Below are 26,863 nucleotides of genomic sequence, written 5' to 3'. Positions count from 1 at the left end.
GTTTGCTGTCCCTTCCTATCCAGCCCTGCTGGAGGCAGGGTCAGCAAAGCAACCAAAGGTTCGTAACAACTCTAGTAACAAGTGGTAACTGCCACACTAACCACTGCGGGTCACAACCCACCAAGTCTTCCCTAAGACCCACTAGATGACATGAGCGGCACCGGATTACTTACCTTACAGAGCTGGAAAGCAAAGGCTCAGATCAAACTTTTTTCTCCACTGCTACACAGCAAAACAGTGAGAGCTACACGCAAAAGCTGCAGTCCCTGAACACGATCCAGCCTGTTTAACGTGTTAGCCCTAGCGTAACGACTAACAGATTTACAAGAGCAACTTCACAGAGACTCAACAAACAGGAAGATTTGCGTTTACTGCCTGCCTCTTGCTTCCTCTGTTAAATCTTCGTTCCTCTGACCCAGAAGTTTTGCTGCAGCACTCCCACTGCTCTCTCCCCGTTTATAGATTTGGATCTACTGTGATGCCCGGTGCTTCAAGGTGGCCACAAAGGGATGCCACTGGTTTGATTGCACCTATGGGGTTCCTAGTCTGCAGCAGGTTGATATGCTCGAGATCGGAGGAGATGTTACTCTGACCCAGGCTCTGGTTTAGAGACAAGTTCCCACGCACAGCTTGTGTATTGGTTTTGTGTGGCAAGGTTTTGGTAGCAGGGGGGGTTACAGGGGTGGCTTCTGTAAGAAGCTGCTGGAAGCTTCCCCTGTGTTCGAGAGAGCCCATACCAGCTGGCTCTAAGACGGACCCGCCGCTGGCCAAGGCCGAGCCAATCAGTGATAGTGGTAACGCCTCTGCGATAACATTTTTAAGAAGGAAAAAAAGTTGGGACGGCGGGATTCGGCAGCCGGAGAGAGGAGTGAGAACATGTAAGAGAAACAACCCTGCAGACACCAAGGTCAGTGAAGAAGGAGGGGGAGGAGATGCTCCAGGCGCCGGAGCAGAGATTCCCCTGCAGCCCGTGATGAAGACCGTGGTGAGGCAGGCTGTCCCCCTGCAGTCCATGGAGGTCCACGGTGGAGCAGGTATCCACCTGCAGCCCGTGGAGGACCCCACGCCGGAGCAGGTGGGTTCCCGAAGGAGGCTGTGACCCCGTGGGAACCCCGCGCTGGAGCAGGCTCCTGGCAGGACCTGCGGATCTGTGGAGAGAGGAGCCCACGGAGCAGGTTTTCTGGCAGGACTTGTGACCCTGTGGGGGGCCCACGCTGGAGCAGTCTGTGCCTGAAGGACTGCACACCGTGGAAAGGACCCATGCTGGAGCAGTTCGTGAAGAACTGCAGCCCGTGGGAAGGACCCACGTTGGAGAAGTTCGTGGAGGACTGTCTCCTGTGGGAGGGACCCCACGCTGGAGCAGGGGAAGAGTGTGTGATGAGTCCTCCCCCTGAGGAGGATGAAGCGGCAGAAAATAACGTGTGATGAACTGACCGTAAACCCCATCCCCGTCCCCCTGTGCCGCTGGGGGGTTGGTAGAGAATCCGGGAGTGAAGTTGTGCCCGGGAAGAAGGGAGGGGTGGAGGGAAGGTGTTCTGAGATTTGGTTTTATTTCTCATTACCCTACTCCGGTTGATTTGTAATAAATCAAGTTAATTTTCCCCAAACTGAGTCTGTTTTGCCCGTGACGGTAATTGGTGAGTGATCTCTCCTATCCTTATCTCAACCCACAAGCTCTTTGTTATATTTTCTCTCCCCTGTCCAGTTGAGAAGGAGGGGGAGTGATAGAACAGCTCTGGTGGGCACCTGGCATCCAGCCAGGGTTAACCCATCACAGCTTGACAAGCCATTATATATCACGGTAAGATATCACTTAACATTAGCAGCCATCTAGGAAGTCTGTCAAAGCACATTTTGTTAGAAAAAACTTAAATACCTGTCTCCTGCTGAAAGCCTAAAAACACTTGTTAACCTTTGATCTATACAACGCAGCGTACTCCTGTTCAGATCATATTCTTAGATTTTTAATAGCCTTTTTACAATATTTCTCTTTCATTGATGAATAGTCCGAGAATTTTTTTTCTCTCAAAGACAACAAAAGCTTCCCACCCCCTTTTTTTCTGAAGCGACCAGTGTCACATCTCAATGGAGACAAATTCAAGCACAGAGACCATTTCTAGCTCCAGACACCTGGAGTGTAACACTCAACTGCATTTTAAACCTTAAAATCAGAGGGGACCATTTTACCAGCCCTGCTGGACCTTACTGGTCATTCAACACTCCTCCCTGTGCACATGAAACATCTCAGAAATGGTGGTTCATTCAGAGTAGGCACCAAATAACAACCCACAACACATAGATCAGGCTACAAACAAACTGACTGAAGCAAGGTCTGGGAAAGCTGGACACAACACATCACAGTTTCATCCTCTCTCAGAGCTCAGCCTGTTCTTGCCCACAAAAGGCAGCTGCAGCAGTTAAAGCCCTCTCCTCCTGGCCCAAGCCTGGCTTCCCAGCAAGGTTACTGGGGCAGGCAAGTCTCCCACCCACCCAGACCGCCCTGTATTTCAGAATACACGTTCAGAGAGGAGAACCTCTTTGCACAGCTATAACACAATATATCATTTCAATGAAAAGAAGAAAAAAAAAAGCCTTCCACCTACCTGAACTCATTCTGCCTTCCTTGCCGCAGAGCTGGTCAGCCTTGCACCTCACCACCATGCAGCCAGTGTCTGCCCCGGCTCTGCCCCGCAGAGCTCAGCTGTGCCTCATCACCTGGCCTGGCAGTGCCTGATCAGTGGCACCTGCCCAGTCCCGCTCCCCTCCCGCACACGGCACAGCCCGCACGGCAGAAACGCTGGAGACACTGACGTTTTCCTAGCGTTTACCCTCATGCAAGGCTTGAACTTCTGTCACCTCCCAGCTACGCAATAACTCGTCATACTTGTGTACCCTACCCACATGTTCCTTTCTTTCTCCTCAAGGAAAGAGCTTAAGTTGATACCTGTTACTTAAAAACAGGCTAAAAGTATATACAGACTGTTATTGTGATCAATCAATGTTAGATTGCTCAACAAATTTCAGAAACACATTCATATGGCCACGCCCTACATATTTATGGGCCATAAGGCAGCCATCAGTCTATCTCTACTGCAAGCCCAGTGACATACCCAGCCAGCATGGGGGCTGGTAACTCTCCATGCCAACCTGCAGTTTAGCTGGACCGATTTACCGGTGTATCTGAGAGTACAAGGGAATTTTACCAACAACCAGAAACGGCTAGAGAACCAGGCCAAGAAAAAGGTCTGCATTTCAGTGCCTTGGCATGCAGCCTGTTTTGAATGCTGAACACCATTATAGCCATGTAAGTTGGGCTTAAGTGTTGATGAAACAAGCCACTAATTGCTTCAGAAAGCGTTAATCTGTAATTCTCAGTCAGGTCCCAAATCAGCGAGGTGCATAATCATCTCAGCAACTTTTAGCCCAGAATAGTTCCTCTGCCTCTAGCAGCATTACTCAAGTGCTTAAACTAATGCACATGCTTAAATCCTGTACTGACCTGGGGCTGTAGTGAACACTAACAACCACAGAACAGGCTATTTGATCATCTTCAGGATTTTAAAAAGTATACTTTTTATCTGGTTTCTTAAATGAAGTTCCAGTTTTTATCTTGGAATAGAATAATTATCCACTGACCTTAACATCTGCACTTTATCTTCCCCATTTATTTCTGTAGGAAAAGCAATTATACACAGCTTCAGATCAGTGCTGCAATTGAAGTTAACTTACAGTTGGGACCAGTTTAAATAAAGAATTAAAACAGATCACTGCTTTTCTTAATCCTTTCCTTTAACTGCCTTCTCACCTCTCTGCTAGGGGGAAATTTTTGCAACAGTGGAATTAAGATGAAAAGGTTCCCAAATAAAACTTGCCTCATCAACTTACAATATATAAATGGAAAGTCATGCAACTTTTTTGCTGATACACAAACGCTTGCGCCTCTTGCTCTGACTTGTCAGAGGCCCATGAAGGAACAGATATTCTTGCTTCCCTGACTGGCAGTTTTCAATGGTCTCTCACATCTTCAGGACACGGCATTACCTAAGGGCACCTCAGCCTGCTCTCAACTTGGTATAAACAGCATGACTTTTTTTTTTTTTTCTCTGAGTTTCTGACCCTCCAGATGAAAGTGAACTACGGTCCTTTAGTACACAAGGAAGCATTTATAAAGGATTATGGTAATGCTTTCAAGTAAATGATTACTTTGAAAGACACCCGAGATACAAAGAAAGCATCGCAGCAAGGAAATTCACCTATTTAGTCATGTGCATGGAAAACGGGTGGTGCAGGGATGCTCCTCCCAAAACGGCACGGAGCATATTAGCCCTCTGAAGTATGGAACTTACTTCTGTTCCCTACTTTTGTTGGACTCATGTGAAGCCTAGGACTCAGTGAGCCCTGGGCTTATGGAGAACTTTCTTAATGGAAAGTACAATTACGTTGTTCCATTTCCATCCCACCCCAAGAATCTAAAATCAGAAAACATCAATCAAAGTATGAAATAACACTGACCAAGTATATATATACTAGGTGCCCATCAGGACTCCATACTTGCCAGGAACCTCCTCTGTCCTTTACTCTCTTTGCAGCTGTTGTCTGATATGTCCTGTTCTCTGCCATCACTGTCCACATTCTTTCATCTACGCTGTATTTTTGAGCTTGTGTCTAAGGCTGTCCTGAAGCACATGTGAAACACACTGTACGTACATGGCACTGTTGAGTTTTAAGCCTCAACTCCTCCTTCATCAGATTCCAGCTCCTGGAGACAAGGGATGACAGGAAAATCTCACCTTAAGCTTTTTAATATGATCAAATAGCCCGGGTAATTTTAGACAAAGAACTAAAAGCTCTGACATAACTGCAAGGCTCTCCTTGCTACTTTATGTTCCTGCAGTTTGCAAGCCAATCTCACAACCTATGGTGCAAATTCACACTTTCCTGGCAGTAACAAAAATGCATAACTAATCTTAGGCAGACTGTGTAACTCCTGGAGACGGGCTCTTTACTTTTGGAGGGAGTGTTGGTTGGAGCCCAAACCCACTTCACTGGAACCTGAGAACCTACCTACCCCTTTTTTAGGCTGAAGGCCAATAGCAAAGAGAGGTACATTTAATCCACACCAACTTGTTTGTCTCAATATAAAGGCATCTTTTATTACAAACAAATCAAGTAAATCACAGCATAGAATTCAAATGTCCAAAGTGCTTCTGAATTTTTCGAACCTTACTGCCATAGGCTCTGAAACAACAACAATTCAGGTTCAAGTACCTGAATCACACAAAGCAGAATTCAAAACTACTATCTCCTCATGTATACACGTTTGAAGTGTATGCAGCAGGTATTTCCACTCATGAACCATTATATTATTATCGCATTTGCAAATAGCGCTTCAGATTCAACAAGGCGTGTGACTATACATTTCCAAGTGACACAGCCAACCATTTACTTGCTTTAAAGTGAGGATAATATGCACAGTAAAACAATCTGATATAAATAAATTCACAAACAGTACATTTCAAAAAAAGATTTCAGTTCTAGCTTACATAGTAAAAAACTCTAAATTTTCCTTGTATTTACAAAAAATTTATACTAGCATAGACAGTATTAAAAAAATAATTTGCATCTTCACTATTAAGAAAATCTATTAAAAGAAGTCTCAGAATAAATAGCAACAAAAGTTAAACTGAATATTTTTCTTAATTAAGGCTGAGGTTTAAAAGTCAAATCCTACAATCATCTACATGTATATGATTTAACATGTATAAGAAAGAGGATTTGACCCTTTGTTTTTTGAAAACAACAACAAATGTGCAAATATTGTCTAAAACGTAAGTTGATTTGTTCTTGGACTGGTGGGTTGCAAAGCTCTTACACCTCTTTTGACTTCATGTGGGAATACAGCCCCAAATATATCTTCATGGTATCGCTTTTGGCTCTGCAAAAAAAGAAAGGAAACCCAAGAGATGAATTAAATACTGCTAGCTCCTCCTTATGTAAGAGTTAAGTAACTAAAATGTCTTTTGCATTTATATGACTGGTTCTGTGATAGTGGACTTTTGCTACTGTCAATAAAAGGAACCTATCTGAATCCCAGACACACGTGCTCCAGGACAAGTTCTGGTAACAAAAGGGTCCTAAAAAGCCAGCAGACCCAGGCACTGTGTTTTCAGTGATGGGTCCCCTAATTTCTTAAACTCACTTTCCCCCGTTGGTACAATAAAGTCTCAAATTCTTGACGTTCCAGACACACTGCAAAGCTAATGTCCAGGACCCAGACACTGGGGAAAATGGTAGATGTAAAAGAAGAACATCACATGTCACTCTTACACCCTAACCAAAGAGAAACTGTGTTTTAAGTCATGGTGGGTAGACTAAGCTGATCACTTAAAACTTTTTTCCTTGTGCAATCTGCTGAAAAGAAGCTCACAGCAGCCCGCAAGATCTTGAGTGTGACTTTGAAGACTTCTGTAAACAATCCTGGAATACTGTCTGACTGGAAACAATGCCTTGCATATCATAGCATACCTTTAGCTGGAAGAAATACTCCTCTGCCTCCTGCTCATTGAGGTTCAGGGTTTTTGCAAGCATCCCTTTCAAAGTCTGAGCAACATCCTTGGCCATGCGTACGTCTCCACAGACATAGATATGCCCTTCCTCCTTATGCAAGAGGTTGCACACTTTGGTCTCCAACTTGCTTTGAATAATATCTTGAACATAGACCTTAGAAATAGAAAAAGGATCATTAGACAAGGTTTCTTAAATGCTACTTTGGCTATTGGCTTTTCTAAATTCAATGTAGTTCTGTGTAGTAAGGTTCTAAATGCCCTATCTATTCTAGCTGTGTGTTGCACCACAGCAATGGAGAAGAAAAATGTCTTCGTGCTGTCTTTACAAGCCCCAGATTTGGAGGCTAGACCTGTCTCCTGATTAAACTAGAGCAGACTAAGACTCTTCTTTTTTAGAACCACTTACAACTGCCAAAGTCTCCTAACTTGCCAGGAGAGTAGGATAGCTATAAAGAGGATAGCTTAAGTGGTGTTGTTTTCTCCAATCAAGATGTCATCTAAGCAAAATTAATTCCCAGGGTCACTGTGTCATTGAAATGGTGATAAATGGCCAGAGCCAACTCATTTCTAACTCATGCGCTAATCAAATCCTGCAAAATTTAAGGTTTCTGAAAATGTTCCAGCTTCTAGTTTCAAAGGCTGTTTGCACTTAAAGTGCCTCTCTATATGGCGGTGAGTTTTACATTTACATAGCTTGCTTGTACTGAAGTGTACAGCGAGATTTTCCTTTCTTTTGAAGGAGTGGGGCCTTTCGTCACTTGCTCACAATACACTGAAGCAAAATGCTAAAATTTTTTAAAGAACATTGTTAAACAGACCCCAAATCTTAACTTGAGGGACTATTCGGGAAGGAACCAACCCTTAAAGAGCAAAGGAACCAGCCTTACTTTAGCTTGGCCAGGTTGTCTGGAGTAAGCTGTGTAGACTTCTTTGAGGACTCCCTTCCTCTTCATTTCCTCAGTTTCTTCTTTGTAGATGTGATCCATGTCTGGCCGCCGGCAGCCAAACAATAATGTCATGTCACCACCTTTGATCCCTGAAACAAACATTGGAAAGTTTGTCTTTCTTTTGTAAGGCCTGTTATCAACTATGACTATTCCCATAGAGGGCCCCGTTGTCACAGTAAGTAGCTGTGTTCCGCTATTCAGCTAAGTAGCTGTGTTCCACTGTATTCCACAGTGTTCTGCACCTGGAGTACTGTGCTCAGTTTTTGTCCCCGCTATACAAAAAAAAAAGATGTGGAGAGGCTGGAGATGGTCCAGAGAAGGGCCACAAAGATGATCAAAGGACTAGGAAGCCTGCTATATGAGGAAAGGCTGAGAGAACTGGGTTTGTTCAGCCTTGAGAAAAGAAGGCTTAGGGGAGACCTTATCACCATGTTCCAGTATTGAAAGGGTGGCTACAAAGAAGATGGAGACTCCCTTTTTACAAGGAGTCACATGGAAAAGATGAGGGGTAATGGGTACAAGTTAATCCTGGGGAGATTCTGATTGGACACAAGAGGAAAATTTTTCACAATGAGAACAATCAGCCTTTGGAATAATCTCCCCAGGGAAGTGGTGGATTCCCCAACATTGGACACTTTTAAGATTCAGGTGGACAGGGTGCTGGGACATCTTGTCTAGACTGTGCTTTTGCCAAGAAAGATTGGACCAGATGATCCTTGAGGTCCCTTCCAACCTGGTATTCTGTGATGCTACGACTTTCTAATTAGCCTTTCTCACTAAATACCTGAGAAGGAGAGTGTGCATGTGTGTGTGTGGTAGCTTGTAATTTTAGGGTTTTGCAGTAGGATTGAACCTGCCCAAGTCCTTGGAGAACCATGTGGAATCACCTGTTGGAGCAGGTTCCCCAAATGGGCTGATACAGGCAGGCCAAAGTGTTCCTCTCCATTATTGTGGCACCTGTGTGATCGTCTGGGGCAGTCACTGAACGTGTAGTATTTACAAGGACACAGGCTGCTCCTTCCGAGTGACCAAATACCTCAAGACCACCAGAATGGTCTCAAGTGGGATTCATTAGCTGTTTCAGTGCAGTGTTCAATCAGTCTTGGGATGACAAATCTCTATGGTGTTTACTTGGCTAATGTTTCTGGGTGTCTCCATCTGTAGAGGTTTTGTTTGGAGGATTAGGGATGTCTTCTGCTGCTGGATGAGTTATGGCCTCCCCCTCGTGGCAATCCCCACAAGTACCTTTCTTTTCCAAGTCATAGAGACGCTGCAGCCAGAAACTTCTGAAGGGAGCAATTCCAGTTCCTGGGCCAATCAGAATGCATGGCTTGGTTGGCTCCTCTGGGAGCTGGAATTCACTAGCACTAAAATGCAAAAATATGCTAATTAGGTAATTAGTTTATGACTGACATCTCAGTGTCAGTTTCCTGAACGACTTTGAGCAGCACAGCCTAAGTTACCAATTTGAAAACAGTAATGGGGCTTAACTTGGTGACAGTTGCTTCTTGTTTCCTTAGCTTTACTTGCTCTATATTGGATATGTTGACAGTTGGGATGGTGTCATATGGATAGAATTCTTTCAGAATTTTCTAATGATTTATGATTTTACTCAACATAAGACATGGTAAAGGATCTCATCTCTGGAAGAGAGGGAGTTACCTCTCTTCTCAAACTCAGATATTCCAGTTTGCACTCACCAGTCACTTGAAAATCGTATGCAAACAATGAAAAAAAACCACTGAAGAAGCTGACCTAAGAACCGTTGTTTGGGGTGTTTTTTTTCCTTTTCTTTTTTCTCTGTCACACACTCACCTCCGTATAAAGCACGGAACTACTTCATCGAGAGCTACTGTATTCAGCCATGTGCTGCAAACTCCATGGTGCAAAGGCCCTTGTCCATCTAATCAGAGCAAAGGAAAACACTTCCGTCAGTATTCAAAAGCTCTCCGTTTTTAAAAAAAGCACAGTTTATACTTAAAATTGTGGGTTTTAAATAAGTGTATATCTAGCAATGATTTATAAAATAAGGATACACTGGTGATGATGATGCAGGATTTTAGCAAATCCTGACACAGTATGAACACCTGCACTGCAGTATACTATTCTGCATGTATCATGATACAAACTTTTTGTTACAGATATGCTTCATGCCATATAGCAGACAGTCTTTTTCTGAACGACAATGCAGCCTAAATATCATTTAAGAGAGAAATGAAAACAACAATTCATTACCTCTTGTCCTGTAGTTTACAACTGCAACTGTCAGATGAATCTCTCTGGGTGTCATGTCACAGGAGGAACTGACTGAATAGTACCTGGGTTTCAGAAATGGCAGCTGAGTCAGTAAGAAAGCTGTTGAGACCTGAGCAGAACGAAACTCCTCCAGGACCTCCAGGATGTTCGGGCTGTTGTAAAACTTCCATTTATTGTATTCTTCTGTGCTCTGAAAGCCAAAGGCCATCATCACAATGTTACCAGGTCATACTGAGTTCAGGAGAGCAGGGATATTTGAAATGTCACTTATAAATAAGATTCCTGCTTTACATTCAATTAAATATGCAGGCAAATCAACAGAGAATTCTCAAAATTTTGCCTAGACCAATACTGGGGTTTCCTAAGAAATTGTTTAATTTTTGAAAACAGAAGCACAGAATATGCACTATAATTTTCTCAGATACCAGCTCTCTCAGTGAGGATGTAGAAACTGAATTAAAATCTGTTTCTCAGCCCCCTGCTATGGGATATCCACAAAACTGTATGTGCCCAGATCCCGATACCTACTGAACCTTGCTGAACTCAGCAGGAGAAGCAAGCACTTACCACACCTATGAGACACTGGTTACTTAAAGCAACATCCCTCTTACTCTCATGGTACTAAATTCTCTGACAAAAATATCTACCAGCTCCCCTCCAACCCCTCCACCCGCAAACTGCAAGGTCTTTTAATGGTGCTTCATCAGAAACCACCATGAGGCAGGCAAGAGAAACAGGCAGGCAAAATGACCCAACCCAGAACCACACAGGAAATACCAGATCTGAAGAAATCTCTTGATTCCCACACCCAAGTTGAGCCACAAGACCACCCTTTCTCTCACTGTGGTTGGTTTTACAAGCACACAGAACATGTAACAAAGGGATAAAAATCAAGCACCATCACTACAAAAATTTCTTAAGCTTCTGCTACACGGTAAAAGGGCATCAGATGGTCCAGTATATAGTACTTCTAACATAAATCTAGCCCTAATGCTTACCTGACATAAAACTTCCAGTCTCTGTTTGTCTCCTTCCGCTGTTACCAGCTGGGAGAGTTTTTTTAGCAGTTGTTGGGAGGGTGGAGTAGTTATATCAAGCAAGTATGTCAAAGCCTCGGTGAGTGTGCAAGCTGGAATCTTTTTGTCACTTGTCCAGTAGCCACCTGGAAATGAAGGAAACAAAAGAACACTTGGCAATTCCCACAACATTTGACAGCTGCAAAAAAAAAGCTTTGCAAAACTCAGTGTCCTTCAAAATATGAACTTCAGACTAGGTTGCAGCAGGTCTAGACAACAGGGCCCTTCTGAAAAGTGGTTAATGTGAGGTTTCAAACTTTTTTTAAGGGGATGATCTGATGCAGAGAATTGCATGATAACAAAACACCACTTTAAAATGAAAAGTCTTTCTTTTCAGGAAATCATCTTTCTCTGTGTCAGAATCCTGCAATTTAGCAGATTGTTTCTACTAACGTGGAAAAAGATGGTCATGACATCTAAATCTATTTTAGGACTCTGATATGTAGCAACAATAAGGTAACTCTGTTGATTAATTTAATTGCAGTCAATGGCCAATTCAGCAACTGAATTACAGTGTGAACCTAGGATAACTCTGTGAACCCTGGTGAAGTTACCATGGACTGCCAGAGTATGCAAAATCAGAATCGACAATTGTAAGAGTAACTAAAAGCATCAACAAAATCCTATTGAAACTTAAGAAAAGGATAACAGAATCAATTTCGGTCTATAAATATTCTCAGGAATTTTAGAGAAACCTGTCAACAATCCTCTGTTGTTTTATATAAAGAGAACCAACTTACCATCAGTGCAGGTTTCAAGTCTGATAGTCTGATCAGCTGGAGGGGCATCCTTGATATGTGCAATGAGGCCATGGACTAATTCTGGCTGGTTGCCGGGGAAAATCCCAATATGTTCTCCGGGCAGGTAGTGCACTTCCTGATTAGTCTCACAGGAAAGCTTAACTAGAATGGTAACACGACTAGATATAGAAAAAAAGAGATCAGACAGATCTTGGTTACGTTGACAGGATTTCCCTTGAATTGCGCAGAAAAGGAATAAATCTGAATTGATAGCTGGCAAGGGCTTACTTGTGTTCATTACCAAATTATCAGACCAGCTTAGTACTTATATTCCAGATACTTGAAGTACTTGGATCAAAACAAATAACATGCTGAAGTGCTGCCTGATCTCTCCAGTATAGAATAAATGTGCCTGTAATCAGCCAATGAAAGGAAGTGCAGCTCTACTGAAGACCGAATAGCTCACATCCTAAACCAGCTCAGAGGACTTCCCATAAGATGACTGTATTTAGAACAGGGATGAAAGAGACCTACCGGAGGATGTTGAAGAGCCATTCATAGATGCTACTTCTAAGACAGATGTTAGCACTGATTACCCTTTTGTATTTCTTTGTGTACTGTCTTTTCTCAGCTTGCTTTGCAGTACAACTGAATGCAGCAGCTTCTTGCACTATACCTTTTTGGGTTTTTTAAATTTTTTTTTCTGCTAAGGGGCAATTTTTCCCCTAAATAAAGTAAACATTTGCCTGGCATGTAGCATACCAAGCAAGGGAGAGGGACCATACACCTGACCTTCCACATTTAGTAGGTATCAAAGGGTCATATCACAGAGTTATTTATTTCCCTACACTCCTAGAGACTCTACTGGGAAGTCAGCTCCTATCTAAACCAGAGCTAAGACTACGTATTCTTGCGATCTTGTGATAACGGTTTACTTCTACTAACGATCATACAAAATTCACATATATTTCTTAATAACTGCAGGGAGAAGATGTTTATAACCAGGCATTTCAGATGTTTAAGGTTTTAGTAAAATGTAGTATTGCAATATTCAAAAGGATGAGGTATCGTACCTGGATTTTGAACTTTGAAGATTCTGTCTGAATTTCAACTTCATGGGAATTATATCCTTGGAGTGAATGTTTGCAAGTGCTGTTGAGAAAAGAGGACATGACTCATGGCAATTTTGCGATTAGGTTTAAAATCTCTTCAAGTACTATGTAGAAAAAGTACTGAACCATGCTCGCCCTAGAATGTGATACACTTTTAGTTATGTGTCCTATATGCATGCCTTCCGTGACTAAAAGTAGTTCATCTCAGCTTTTGTTCTTCTGGGGCTGTCAAAATGTATGCTAGTTCTGCTGTTCTGATGTTATTGCACCGGAAAAGACAATGACTTATGCTATGTAAACCAATGTCTTTTTGTCTCTGACCACTGTACTTCATTATATGCATCCTATCATCTAGCAGGACTAATATAACTTCTAGAAAAACCTTTACAGTTCAGACCTATCTGAAGCAAAATGGACAGAGGAAGTGGAAGGTGGGAGGTCATACCTTTAGCCAAGTTCATGGTTTGAGAGTCATGCACTATCCTGTAATTCTTAGGATCCCAGGTTTCATCAGAGGTATATATCTTAGGCAACTGAATACTGTTTCTCCCACGGATGTTAAAAATGTCACAGGCAGTCTAGAAAAAAGAAAAAAATAAGGCTATTCATTGTAAAAAAAAAAAAAATTCTTAGCATTGTCACAATCCTAATGAGCAGATACCAGTTTCACAGATTGCTATTTTTAATTGATTCTGTTGAGTTCAGTTATGTTATAGGGGTTCAGTGAGTTCAGTAAGGTTCCACTTCTATACCAGTATAGCTAAAAAACTGATCTACGTCAAAAAATTCTGATGTTTGATGCTGCCACCCTTGCTCATACCGAGCATTCCATTATTCAAAAGGTTTCATGGAACTTTATGTGAATATTAAAAAATATGAGAAAAGGGACCCAGTTCCCTCTTCAACTTAGGCAAGCAGTAGAAAAGAGGGGAGCTCAAAATTCAGATATAAATCCAGATGTTTGCTTTCCTTCATTTTCCCCCATTTTTATGGGATGCTAGTGAATACTGAAATAAAATGAATGAATGAACTAAAATATGAACTATTTATATAGTCACCTTGAATGCACTGACTGCCCATGTGCGAAAGGCTTCTTCTTGCCCATTGAGTTCATCTCCTTCACCTATTGGAGTGAGCTGAGAAGCCCCTAGTTGGGCAAGTTTTTGGTCAATGGCATGAGCAAAGGCACAGAACTCTGGATACATGCTGGACCCCAAACCAAACACAGCATATCTGCAGAAGGAGATAAAAATAAGATCACTATGTTATACTAAATGAAATGCAAAAGGACTCAATCCCATGCAAACCAAACAACAAAGTATTTTTACCTAATTTTTTTTCTCAGCAATTTCAGGGTGAGCAAGGAGTTCTTCAAGGTCTGTATAAAAATTCATAAAATACTTAAGGTTAGAAAAATACCCTGAGTTAAAACAAAAGTGAGACCCTGATACATATCTTACTCAAGTACATGGGACAAATGAAAGGGTTGTCTTTGGCCTCAGTCTTTGAGTTGAGCCTCATATATACTTCTGAGGTGAATATTACCTTTCCGTTATTTGGAGAATCTCCATTTCCAAAAGTGCTAGTAACCACTAAAAGAAGTGTTTCTTTTTCCAGGTCACAAATGTTGTACTCGTCCATGCATAGAATCTGGAAGGTATAAAGCTCATGAGAAATTGCTAGCAGACATAAGAACTAGCATTAGATATCTCTGTGATTGTCAGATGACCATTGACCAAATTTACAAGGCATTATGCTAAATGAATACAAAATCAAAGTTCTAGTCCAACTTGTATTTACTGAACGTTCAAAACATAGGTTTAGAGAATGAAAAAGCTTGCAGAAGCTTATAAAACTAGCCAAACTTCTTTCTCCATTTAGTGTGGATGATTTATACTTTCTTACCTTAGTGTTGAAGGCACAGTTGAACAAAGTGCACAGATTGTTGGCTAGTGTTTCAGATTTCCCAGTCTCTGTTGCATAGATTACAGTGACCTTGGACCTGGTTGCCATTGTTTGTCGCATGAGAGAAGATGCAAAGAGTACAGCCCTGGGGAGGAAAAAAAAAAATAAAAATCACATGTAATTTTTAATATAGCTACACAGTAATTCAGACTGATTCACAAACAAGCTAGGAAAGACTGATCTTGAGCATGGTTTTTCCTTGGAAGATTGTTCAGAAGCAATACACTATAGATAGCCCTGAATAAGAATCTTAGATATGGATATTACCTAACTGTGGACAGGTAAGTCTATGATTCAAACAATTCAAGTGGTCCCTACTGTAATAATTATTAAAAAAAACAACAGTGGAACAGAAACATCACAAGAATAGAATAGTTGGACAAAAGCATGAAGACTCTTATTTGAACAACTTACTTTGCCAAGATGCTAAACTTTATTTCTTTTTTCTTTGGCCTCCGTGTCTCATCATGCCAGACATGTGTTTTCCATGCATCCACCTTTAAAAAAAAAAAAAGTTAAGCTTTAGGTAAGAAATGTAAAATAATAAATACACAATTTGTATATCTTTGAAATGGCCAAATTAAATAGAATCTGTACATACAATCCTCTGTGTGCAAATATCAGATCAGTCTCTGTAGCATTAAATTGCATTTTACTTACAGCTTGAGAATTCAACAGAACTTCCATATTCATTCAGACTTCTTCAGATCCCATATTATTATCTGCACTGCTGAAGTTGTCTACTAGAATCATATTTTTTTGACTAATGCGTACCTGGTAGTAATAGAAGGGAGTGAGGACATAGTTCAACATCTCCTGGTGGAACACAGGAGTTATGCTCCCTGACATAGGAGGTACAATCCACACCCAGTCAGCCGGGCAGCCTCCTCGCACACGGTACTCATTCTGCATGTATTTCATGAAGGACTCAGCAGCTGAGTGGTGATCCATGATAGTCACATTTTGTTTCTAGAATAATTGCAAAAAGAAAGACATACATTAAAAAAGCCCATTCTGCTCTTCTTCCTGATGTAGTTAAAGTAATCCTTTTGCTTTGGTCAATATTTCAAGGACTTTATACAGTGCTGGGAAATAATTACTATCAGTAACCATTACATATATACAGATTGAGGTGGACCTTTGATTAAGGACTCTTACATCCTTTTTTTTTTTTTTTTTTTTTTTTTTTTAACATCAGCACTTTACCTCTCCAGCACTGGGAGTGCATGGTCAAAAGCCACTGACCATTTTTACCTTTCGTATTGTTATGGTATGTCAAATAAACTGTAGTTGTAAATAAAATATATAATCCAATGGCTCTACATAGATTTTGACACATAGACACACGTGCTAAAAGGATGAACAATATTGCCCTTAACTTCCTTTTCTTTTTCTTTTCTCTCCTTTCTGCCTTCACCTGAGATTTTTTTTTCTGGCAACAACAGGAAATATGGATTCCTCTAGTCTCCCAGGTGTAAATCAAGAATAACTCTATTGGAATCCCATTGATAACCTCCACTGAGCATTGGTTGACTGGCACTATATTTGTTTAAAGCTGTTATAAGTGAACACAGTATTCAGTGTCTCTCCAGGTACCACACTCGTTGACTTACTTGGAAGCTGTAAAGCACAGCCACATTTATCTCTACAACAGCTCGGTCTTTCCACAATGATGAAAGTTTGTTTGTTTCCAGTCCCATTCTTCTTCCTACCTCCTGCATGTGAAGAGAGAGAAAAGGGAAAAGCAAATTTACTATGTGGGACTTAGAGAAAAGGGAAAAGCAAATTTACTATGTGGGACTTAGACCTCATGATTTCTCCACCTCATCACATTAATATGCAGGTAAAAGTACTGTGGAAGGGGGAAGTCAGTCTTATGTTGGGGAAAGAGATGGCACCAGAAACACTTGAGGTTAGAGGTAAACTTGAGTTATGGAGTTCTGGTTCTTGAGGCTATTCCAGTTTGGTAAAGCAGGGAATGGTTCTCTCCTGGACTAAATGGTTTTAAAAGTAGCAGTATCTGGTTATAAGTCATCATTATTAATTTGTACTAATGAGGTGACTAAGACCTGCAGCTAACCACCAGGACTCCATTGCTTTGTCAACAGCAGACTGGAACTGACATAAATATACCTCTGAGAAATGTACAGAGACCAAAAGTCCTGAATCAGCAGGACTCAGGGTAAAATTGAGGAAGAATTCCCTTTAGACAGCATTTTTTAATATTTTTTTTCACAGCTCAGTTTCACAATTCTATCCGGGTATTTGGAACTGATACTATCAGAACACTGTAAAAACAGTCTTACAATCTGGCAGTCATAATCTTGGCAGAAATTCAAGATGACCCACAATAGTCAGGATAATGTGTCAAATTAGTGCTGAAGTGTTAGTGTGATGTAAATACAATGCCCATCTCAGCAAAGACTGACAGCATCTCTTTTTCAAAAAGCTCCATCCACCAAGTTCATTCCCTTCTCAGATCAACACAACTCTACTTCAGAAGATTACCTTCAGAATGTTGTATCGCTGTACATCACAGAAGTCTCGCACTCCTATCTCTGTCCCCAGGTACCAGCCGTTGAATGGACACCCAGTAAATTCCAGGCCTCCCACCTCAAGAAGCATGTTGGCAACAGCAGGCAGCGCATACCATTTCAGATCTAAGTCCTTAAACCATTCGTACCTGTTAAACAAGCATTTTAATTTATTACATTATGTCTCTTTTCCTCCTTTAGGCGATAACCAGAAAAATCCAGGAAGATAAAGAGCACTAACTCTAGGAGAAATGACCCATGAAGCACAGTCTGCAAAAGCTCATAGCAGTTTTCATTTACAATGTGGTAACTGGGAATTGCCTCTAAAGAAACTGCAGAACAGTATTAGAGAGTTCTGCAACCTGCAGGCCAGACCCAAAGCAAACATGAAGAAAAAACAAGAAAGAAAGGCAATAAACATGTTGTTATGAGCACAGCCATATTTTACATGTGTATTACACTGGCATAAGAAATGATGATTTTTTAAATTCTGAATATGATTGAAATGTAGATTGGGAAAAAAAGATTTCCAACAAAATTGCTGTTGGCTTCCTTAATTTAAATATCATTTCATTGTTCTAAGAGGCATTTTATCTTTCAGAACAATTTACCATAATTTCATCCCAACAAAGAACTCATAAAATGACTGCCACAGGCACAGGCTAACAACCTGCCAAGGTGAGGCAGAAGCAAAAATGCAATTATCTAAATCTTGTGTGCTTACTTTGGATGCTCCATTGGCACTTCGAGGACAATTTCTGGCGGGAATTCAAATATTTCTGGGTCTTGGCCGTTTGCTTGGAGAACAAGTGGAACTACATCAAAGCGGCCATATTTCGGCTTCCACCCAAGCTCAATGCACAACTGTAAATAAAGAAAGTACGTTTTGGGGTTTTTTTTAGGTTCCCCTGCCCCGGATTCGAAGACGAAAAAATGTTAACCCTCTAAAACCTACTGAGGTAATTTCTAAGTGATAAAGATTATCTTTCCCATTCAAACAATGTTGAGACATGTTGTTCAAGTACTGATTGTGTCTCTGACTTAAAAGGAGCATTAGCTTACTCTGTTCTGAGGTGGAGGGAAGTATTTTTATATCAGGATTGTAAGAAATTATTGCTCCAGCCTGCACCTAGAACCTGTGGGGCAGAACATCCCATTCACTCCTACACCGCCACACTTCCCTCCCAATCTGCATAAACATGCAAGAAAAAAAAAAAAGAAAAAAAGACAGATGGGTTCAACAAGATGGAAAGCATTTGTGATTCTGTATTTAGAACTGTACCTGTGTGAACTCCACACTGGCAGGGTCTCCTACAACAGACCCATCTGGCATTTGATATCCAGCATATCGGATGAGCTGGCTGTTCCAAACACGAAAATCATGTTTCCCATCAGTCCTCTGAGGGAAGATAGTGATGGCTGATCTGCCCAGAGAGACAATCAAATTGCATTACACCACAGCAGCACATCAAACACATTCTAATTATTAAGACATAAATTGTTACCAACAGCAATTATTTTATATTTCTAAAATAAACATCAGTAGAAATAAAATAATTCATCCTCTCTACCCACCTCCCTGAATCTTCAAATCATCTCTTTTCCCCAGGAATTACAGAAGATTTTGCAACATCAGCCATGAAAGTTACAAAATCTCAAAATAGTTGATGGTACACAAGAGGAACATATAAGTACCAGGAGAATTAAGAGCAGAGACAAGTCGTCAAAATATTTAGATAGAACATTTCAGGTCTTACGTAGAGTTTTGAATTCAGATCTGGATGTGATTTTTGTTGCTTAAAATTAAAATTAGAGAGACTTACCTTATATTTCCATTGTTTGTGGCATACTGAATATGACGACAGATATGCTCAAACATTTCCTTCGCTGTTTTACAATCACGTGCATCAAATACCTATATGTTTCCAAAAGAAACATAAGAAAAAAACCTGATTTTGAAACAGTAATGTAAGCTCATTATTTTTCTTATGCATTTACGGAAAGGAAAGATTAAGGAAAAAAGTGAAATGAAAAATCAGTATTTCTCAATTTAATTGTAGCTCCACCAGGAAAGGTTCATTTTTATTGTTCTTATATGCATCCTTTTTACATGTAACAATCCTCCAAGGACCAAGACATGCACCTGGTTCCACAACATAGCTGGTTCCTATGCTAGCACTTCTACATGTTTTCATTCAACTATGAAGCAGAGAACTACAAAAAACCCCATGTTGATCTTATGATATGTACAGGAGGGAGTAGCCCTCAGTTGAAGCAACTGGCGTATTTTACCAAATAAAGGACATTCTTCTGATTTACAGCAGATGACTATTTGGCCCATAATTTCTAGACTCGTAGGTTACCTGTAGATTGGACCACTGGATTCTCCCGATACACCTAGGTGCATTCCTCCAGGCCTGTTTGGCAGCAAAGACCAGTTCATCCTTTGTCAGATGGTAGGTTCCTGTTGTTTCTATCTCCTTGGTCACTGTTTCCAGTCGGACCAGGTGTTCTTCTATTTTTGGCCTTTTGAACAGGAAACAGACATGGAAAGAAACAATGAGAATTTAATTACTTAGAACTGATTTAAATTGCAGACATTCTTCTTATATTCTGGGTCAAGAAGAGCACAGGCATTGCTGAAGCCATAAAGCTTTTGAGCATCCTTTTGCACGAGAAGACTTCTACTTACATTGCTGATTTTATCTGCCAGGATGCAGATAGATTTCCAGGGAGGGGATTAGCATCTATATAGGCTGAGATATGGCAAGTTTGGATAAACATAAGAAACGTGTCCCTGTTAAACATCTACACTCTGTGGATGTGAAACAGGTCAACATAAAATACTCTATCCTTTATGAAAACATCCATCACCTCATGAAGTCAGCAATTTCACTGTGCTTCAGCTGTGAGAAGTCACCATCATCTGCTCCCCACCTCCCCTCCACTGCAGCACACTTTTGTCCCCAAAGCATAGCTGTTATCTATTGCAGCAGTCTAAGGTCCAAGATTTTTATCAAAAAGCAGGGGGTATTCTAGGCAAAGGGATCAGTTAAGTACATAGGACCCTGAGTACTACTGAGGAGAATTTTTCCTGGCTTCAGAATTTAGGAACTGTCCTTAGAGTGCAAATGACAGAGCTTACTAGCCTAATGAAGAAACTAACACACTAGAAATTTAAGTAGCAACACCATCCTTTCACCACCCAACACATACATGGATTGATCACAAGCTTTTCTGCATAAATTTTCAGTTTAAATTTGGATTTTCTAGATTAGTTTGGAAAAAATTGTCAAATCACAAGTAAATGGAAAGTAGAGAACATGCTAGCTTCAGCCCAGAAGTAGGATTACAGTGACTGTCCTCTCAAAGCTCTATTATTTTCACAGGGACACAGCTATTCTGAGCAAAGTAAGTAGGATTTTCATTCCTAAAAGGAAGTGCTGAGCAATTCCTTTGTCAGGGAAACCAACTCTAAAATTCTTTAGCTTGATAACAGAGAATGAAGTCAAAATATTAGGAAGTATTTATCACAGCACAGACAAAAATTGTTTTGTTGGCTTACAGATAGAATGAAAATAGCCTGCACTGTCTGAGAGTTTTCACATTTTCAACAAGATGAAAGATCAAGGGCAAGCATGTAAGATAGTGTAAATCAGTGTGATCAAATAGCCATGAGCAGAAACAGAGAGATGTGCAAATGTAATACGCTGGCAAGTCAGTACAGCCTGTGTGTAAGACAGGGACTTTCAGAAAGATTCAGATGGAAGAAAGCTTTGTAGAAGAGTTCAAAGTGTCTAAAGAAGTAGCCATTATGTGGCTGAGTCCCTTTGAAAGTCTGATAATGTTTTATAATGGGATGAGCAAACACTGAATTGTCACTTGAAAGCTTGTCATGTGAAAACTCTTGGACCTCAACCAGATGTTCCAGCTTTTCCTGCAACAAGACGTGCCTGCACCATGTCCATTTTTGTGAAAACACAAACCTCTTTTCTGAAGCTAGAGCATCCCTCTCAGCATGCTCAGTAAGCTTATGTTGATGATAGCACAGAGCAAGGTTGAGAAGCAAGAGACTGGCCTTCCAATCTCTGGCTAAGGCCTTGAGAGTCAAAACAGAGAACAAAAGAACACAGAGAAAAGATACTTGGAACAGCACAAACAAAAAGTATTATCCACATTATTCACATCTAAGACTGATCTGATTAGGAGCTAATCCCATTAACATCCAATGTTAAGAAAACAGAAGGTAACATTCTGTAAGAGAGTCCTAACCAAGCTGTTTATTATAAACGTACTATAATGTAACACACTCAGAAGGGATGGAGCTGAGGAATGCACTCTACAGAGTCCCTTTCTGTATTGACAAGACCTGGGATCGGCAGCATATGAAGTGCAGTAATAGTTTTATTTACCTTTTCTAATAGTCCTTATCTATTTTTTGAATGCGTGCTATGCATAGTTACCGATAGCTGTGAAGAAACCAAACACTCCTACAGTCTCACAGACAGACAGACAGAGGACTTTTATACCAAAAATGAAGGTAAAGTTGGCTTACTCTTTAAATGAATTGTAGTACTGCCTGATAAAGTCTATTGCCTGAGGTAAAAGCTCTGCCGGTGGAACTGGCCCATCTCTAGTACCTCTCACCAGGCCCTTTGGGGTCATGAGTGCCCCTTGGCAGGCTTTGGTCCGGCAGTTGATAACCTGAAAAATAATCAAATGTCAAAAAACAATGCTGCACTCTGTGTCTTTTCGAAGTTATGAAAAATCACTGTTCAGGTTTCCATATCTTACCTCCTTTGCTGTCAGGTGTAGTGTGTCGAGTAAGCTGGAACCATTTTCCAAGTTCCTTACTTTTACGTGTCTTGGACATCTTGATATTTGGTTTGAAGCTTTGATACCATTTTGGGGAGGGTTCTAGACAGAGAAAAGATAAAAATACATACTGTCTTCAGACCTACTAATTATCTTAAACCTTCATTTTATATTTTATTTGACCATTAAAATGCTACAAATTAAATTCAAGAAACTGGGTATAAATGTGATCTTCTCTAACGTGAGTATTTATTCGAGTACAAAACTATTGACCTAATCCACAGTTCGATATGAAATGCAAAAAAAGTATTTTTTTACTAATCAAACAATACCTACTACTGCAAACACCTCTTAAATTTCAATAAGGCCTCTTAATGTAATAGTCACAGTCTCAGGAAAACAGTGAACCGGACAAATTTGGAGAAGGGACACGTTTGTTACTAAAAGCTGGGTTTTCAAAGGTGAATAAAGGAATCAGGCACTCCAGTCCCACTGGGTCACCTCTTTTCCTTAAGTCTTACCAAAGCTCCTTTTCATTCAGAAAAGATTTTTCATCCAAAGATCTCACAGCAGTCCTAACCTCACGCAACCACAGTTAGTCCTCACATGAGAACTTTGAGAAATTTTGAGCAGTAAGCACAACCTGTGTGAACGGTTAGTATCAAACAATGACGCTAGAAACACACCTCTGTCCCATCACTGGCCTTCGCTGAAGTTATGATAGGTGGCATCTCTATCCGCTTCTTGCTTAGATCATATAATTTGGCATCATCATTTTCTAAGCTTTAAAAGAGAGAAAGACAATTCAGTATAATGCAATGTGCTTAGTTTTTGTTAGTTTTACCTGCAGCATCAGCAGGGAGATGCTCAGATCTGTCTCTGAAATATCTACTGAGTCAATAAGCCAACCATTCACAGCAGTGTGAGGGGTGGAGTGGACTTCAAGTCAATAGTAAAGCTACACTCACCCTTTCCAGATCACTATGTGGGAAGGAAAACAACAGGTATGGCCTGGAATCGTAAGGGTTGAATATCATTGCTGTAAGCTAAACAAAGGACATCTGTACAATTATGATCTGGCCAGAAAATCCTCAGCGGAATTAAAGAGGTTGAAATCTTCAGGGAAATGTGTGAAAATTTCAGCTAGGCCCAGTCTCCAGCTCATTAAGCAAATAACAAACTTTAATATTAATTTCCTTTGTTTTCTCCATTAAGTCTTACTTTCTGAACTCCTACTTTTTAATTTGGGTATCAGGTGTCAGAAGATGTTCTAAAACACCCGAGAGGCATCCAGACCACAAACTCCAAACAAAACCCTTAGTCTGGAGAGGGCAACGATGTGTTTTAGCTAGCAGAGCATATGTGATCACCCACTTCCACTGGTCAGCTTCACGTATCTTCACATTTGAATATAAACTACTTTGAGCAATGACAGGAAAGGGTAGGGAATAGGCAGAGAAAGAATCGTATGCAATAGAAAACTGAAATAAGTAACAGCTTGAAAACTGAGAAATGTAATATGCATGTGCAATATATTTTATACAGTGTCTTGTATAAATTGCATCACATACTTTACCAACTTAATTACAGCATTAATAATCACTTTACTAATTTTTATAGCAGACACATGCCTCCTAAGTCCTAGCATACATAAAACCATTATAACACACCAAATAAACGTAGAACTATGAAAGAGAAAGCAAGATGATTTCTTTCCTCAATGATTGTATAACTTAGACACAAAAGCTTAAATGTACCTTACCAAGTCACCACCACCCAGTGACCCCCAGGGACAACTGTTCTTTGGTTAATATTACTGCTTTGGAAACACATTACAGGTTTCTCCAGAATCTATGTCACTTAATATATTTTGTTTTCAAATGAAAGAGAAACTATGAAGCCATTAAAAGACAAAGATCTTACCCATGGATCTCCCTGTTTTTCTCCACGTTATTATTGATATCCTTCTCTTCAGAGGATTGGTTCTTAGCAGCATGAGATTTTAATAGAAACTGCCATGGGCACAACATTTTGTATGCTTTATTTATGATTTTAGTTCACAGTGCTGAACACTTCTGAGGAGGGAAAAAAAAGCAGCTAGGTCAGCTTTTGACTAAGATGGTAACTCCCTTTAAAAGGGCTGAGAAACTCACCAGACTAACTGATCTGATCTAATTAACTTCCTGTTTTAAAAAAGGAAAATTACTTGACTCTTAAGAGTATTGATACTAAAACTAACAGTTCTCTCTGTCAGCATAATGCTGCAGCCCTGCCGTATTTTAAAATACTGGTAAGAGAATTTCAAATGTCCCCCAGTTGCATAAACCAGCAAATAACAGTATCTAAGAAAATCAGATGCATGCTTTACTTCTATGAAAAGCATACCTTGACACTTGTCTGTTTTTTTAAGTTCTGTGTTTTTCAAAAGTTTGTTAAGTGTTATTAAACGTTCTGTTAATTCACATCACTATATGTTAGCTAGGAAAAGGGATGTAAAATGTTGCAGTGTTATTCACATAGTAACGAAAAAAAATTGGTCTGCAGATTAACCGAAACGTTTTGCAGTGTATTCATCTGCCAGAGCCAAATGGAATTCTGAGATTCTGAATTCTGTATTTTGTAAGATATATATACATAGCATATAGTTGTATGTAACATATATATAAGAACGTACAAAGTTTAATGCTATTCATTTGAACATACATTTTCTGCTAATTTCTGATCCTAAAATGGATTTTTGTGCCATGGAACGTGTGACAGGAGAAAAAGAGCAGGCTATTGAATTGCTAGGTAAAGCAGAATTAGCCTCAGCATTTGAATCTGGTTCATAACAGAAATCAAAAACAGATGTTTCAAAAAAATTAAAGATAAAGAAAATATACATTGTCACATATTTCTGATGTAAATTATGTATTATTTTGTTATTTATATTGCTTCTTCAGCAAAAGTAAAATTTACAGTGCTGGGCTCCCAAGATGCTGTCTGCTGTAAAATCACACAAGAAAAGAAATGCATGCAACTATCTGTGCAGAAACTGTAAGGTGTTAGGACTTGTCTGTTACTCCAGAGAAAAGAAACAGTGTGTAATAAGCATTTCTCTACAGTTACAAAATAGAAACAAATCTAAATTACTATTCTGCAATAAAAAAAATGCTGCAGTGTGCCTATACATTTTTGTAAAACACAGGGAAAAAAGAGAATGAAAGGATAGGGAGAAAGTAAGAAAGAAAAGAAAGGAAGAAAGAGAAAGAAAAAGAGAAAAAAGGAAAAACTAAAAAATTGTAAAGAAAACAAAAAACAGACCAGAAAAAAACCCAGAAAAACAATACACAAAAAGAAGAAAAGGAAGAAAAAATAAGAGTAAAAGTAAAAATAAAAATAAGACTAGAAATAAAAATAATAAAAAAATAAAAAGAGGAATAAAAAAAAAAGAAAAAAAAAAAAGACGACACATTTTCCATTCACTGGCATTCAAAGTAAGAAATTGCTTGCTTTCCATGTTCTTTGCAACAGCGTTCTTTAAATAACATTTACAATATTACCTGTTACACGCACAAACCTTTAAATCAGCAGAAAGGAGGATGAAGTTTTCAGAGCAGCAGGACAGCTTGGAAATAGAGCAGGAGACCGATTCCAACAATTCTAATACAATAAAAAAAAAGAAAACCCAGTTTGCCATATAATTACTTCACTTGCGAGCTGCAGTAAATGAATGGCAAACTGAACACTTAAACACAGTGCTGCCTTACCTTGCTTTTGTGAGAGATCTTTCCAAACTTGCCAGGAGATGGTCTTCTCTCTCAAAGTTTCTTTCCTTTAATCTCTCCTGCTCTGTATCTCTCCTGGGAGGCAAAAACTTTTTATACTGCAGGACCACGTATGCAAAATAGCAGAGTAAGGTTACACATGGATAGTGGACAGAAGGGGAATCCCAAAATGCCCCGTTTTTTTCAGAACTGGAGGGCGTGTCGCTGATGTGCTGCTCCAGTATTACATAATGTCTATGACGGGAGGGACAGCGGTGACTCCTTCCTGATGTTATGAGCATTCCCCTCCTTCCTGCACAGTGTACTATAGCCTTGATTTCTACATGCGCCCAGCAATAAGGACAGTGTATACATGGAACAGTTTTGGCAACCTTGCAGACAATGTTAAAATTAAAAACCAAAAAAATCCTGAAAGAACTCTTACAGATTTTGTCATGGGACGGCCATTCTCCTATACATTAAACTAGCAGCTGTAGGAAGAGAGTAAGCAACTTCAAGAGAGATTTTACAGAACCACAGAGCTTTAGGACATGGACCAGTAAAGCATTTAAACAGGTGATTATAACTAAGGACAGGTATTTTAAGTTTAATGTAAATATATTACTTCCTCATTTTTGATTAAGTTTTAAAGGATCTTTCTCAATAGACGATTCATAGAATTTTTTCTTCTCCAGAGCTCCCTGTTCCATCCGTTGCTGCCTGTGAGGTTTGTCCCTTTGTGCTTTTCCAACGTACTAGAAAAACTGGAAGGAAACTGCAACTCCTTGAAGTATAAACTATTCACACCGTATTGTATGTGTGAATACCAGAAGGACAGCTAGATGATGAAGATGGGATTATTGAGCTGATTTTCAATTTCAGACAACATGTGGACATTTACATATTACAAAACCAGGTTTATACCTGCAGTCTGAAAGCCACAAGCAATTCTGGAGCCAACAGTGGCATGCAGTACAAAGTGCTGCCAGGCAAGTGCAGACTCAGAAATGCTGTGGTACGCTAGTACACTCTCAAGGATTTTGGCCTGAGTTATTTGTTCATTGATGTTATGTATGACTATTTTAAGGAAACCCTTTAGACCTTTT

At 40.0% G+C, this 26,863-nt stretch overlaps 1 protein-coding gene across 3 annotated transcripts; it reads right to left on the bottom strand.

The window, feature by feature from the left end:
- Positions 1-5,124: 5,124 nt before the first annotated feature.
- Positions 5,125-25,851, bottom strand: NOS2 (nitric oxide synthase 2). Of its 3 annotated transcripts, none has more exons than XM_052802824.1 (27): positions 25,761-25,851; positions 23,935-24,086; positions 22,698-22,794; positions 21,991-22,113; positions 21,752-21,900; positions 19,560-19,722; positions 19,020-19,111; positions 18,479-18,620; positions 17,921-18,060; positions 17,171-17,345; positions 16,276-16,377; positions 15,437-15,631; positions 15,077-15,159; positions 14,603-14,747; positions 14,243-14,347; positions 14,026-14,075; positions 13,756-13,930; positions 13,143-13,275; positions 12,659-12,737; positions 11,586-11,764; positions 10,768-10,931; positions 9,749-9,959; positions 9,329-9,416; positions 8,759-8,880; positions 7,454-7,602; positions 6,526-6,720; positions 5,125-5,935 (listed from the first exon to the last, which is right to left on the bottom strand). In XM_052802824.1, the coding sequence occupies exons 2-27, from the start codon at positions 24,039-24,041 to the stop codon at positions 5,822-5,824; spliced, it is 3,477 nt and encodes a 1,158-aa protein (XP_052658784.1). In that variant the 5' UTR covers positions 24,042-24,086; positions 25,761-25,851; the 3' UTR covers positions 5,125-5,821. The 3 variants fall into 3 exon arrangements, with proteins under 3 accessions (XP_052658784.1, XP_052658783.1, XP_052658785.1); XM_052802823.1 differs by lacking the exon at positions 25,761-25,851 and adding an exon at positions 25,571-25,655; XM_052802825.1 differs by lacking the exons at positions 21,752-21,900; positions 21,991-22,113; positions 22,698-22,794; positions 23,935-24,086; positions 25,761-25,851 and adding an exon at positions 21,183-21,292.
- Between the last annotated feature and the right edge of the window lie 1,012 nt (positions 25,852-26,863).

Source organism: Harpia harpyja, chromosome 12 (assembly GCF_026419915.1).
Source record: "Harpia harpyja isolate bHarHar1 chromosome 12, bHarHar1 primary haplotype, whole genome shotgun sequence".
In the NCBI taxonomy this organism is placed as follows: domain Eukaryota; kingdom Metazoa; phylum Chordata; class Aves; order Accipitriformes; family Accipitridae; genus Harpia; species Harpia harpyja.
This window is presented reverse-complemented; position numbering and strand designations above follow the sequence as displayed.

Bases quoted from the DNA above. Each gene is read 5' to 3' on its own strand.
- NOS2 (XM_052802824.1), bottom strand. From the start codon at position 24,041: ATGTTGTGCCCATGGCAGTTTCTATTAAAATCTCATGCTGCTAAGAAC. The intron at 22,114-22,697 runs GTGTGTTTCTAG...TTCTCTGTCTAG, and splicing joins AGGCCAGTGATGGGACAGAG to AACCCTCCCCAAAATGGTAT. The intron at 17,346-17,920 runs GTAAGCACACAA...CTTGTTTAACAG, and splicing joins GTGCCAATGGAGCATCCAAA to GTACGAATGGTTTAAGGACT.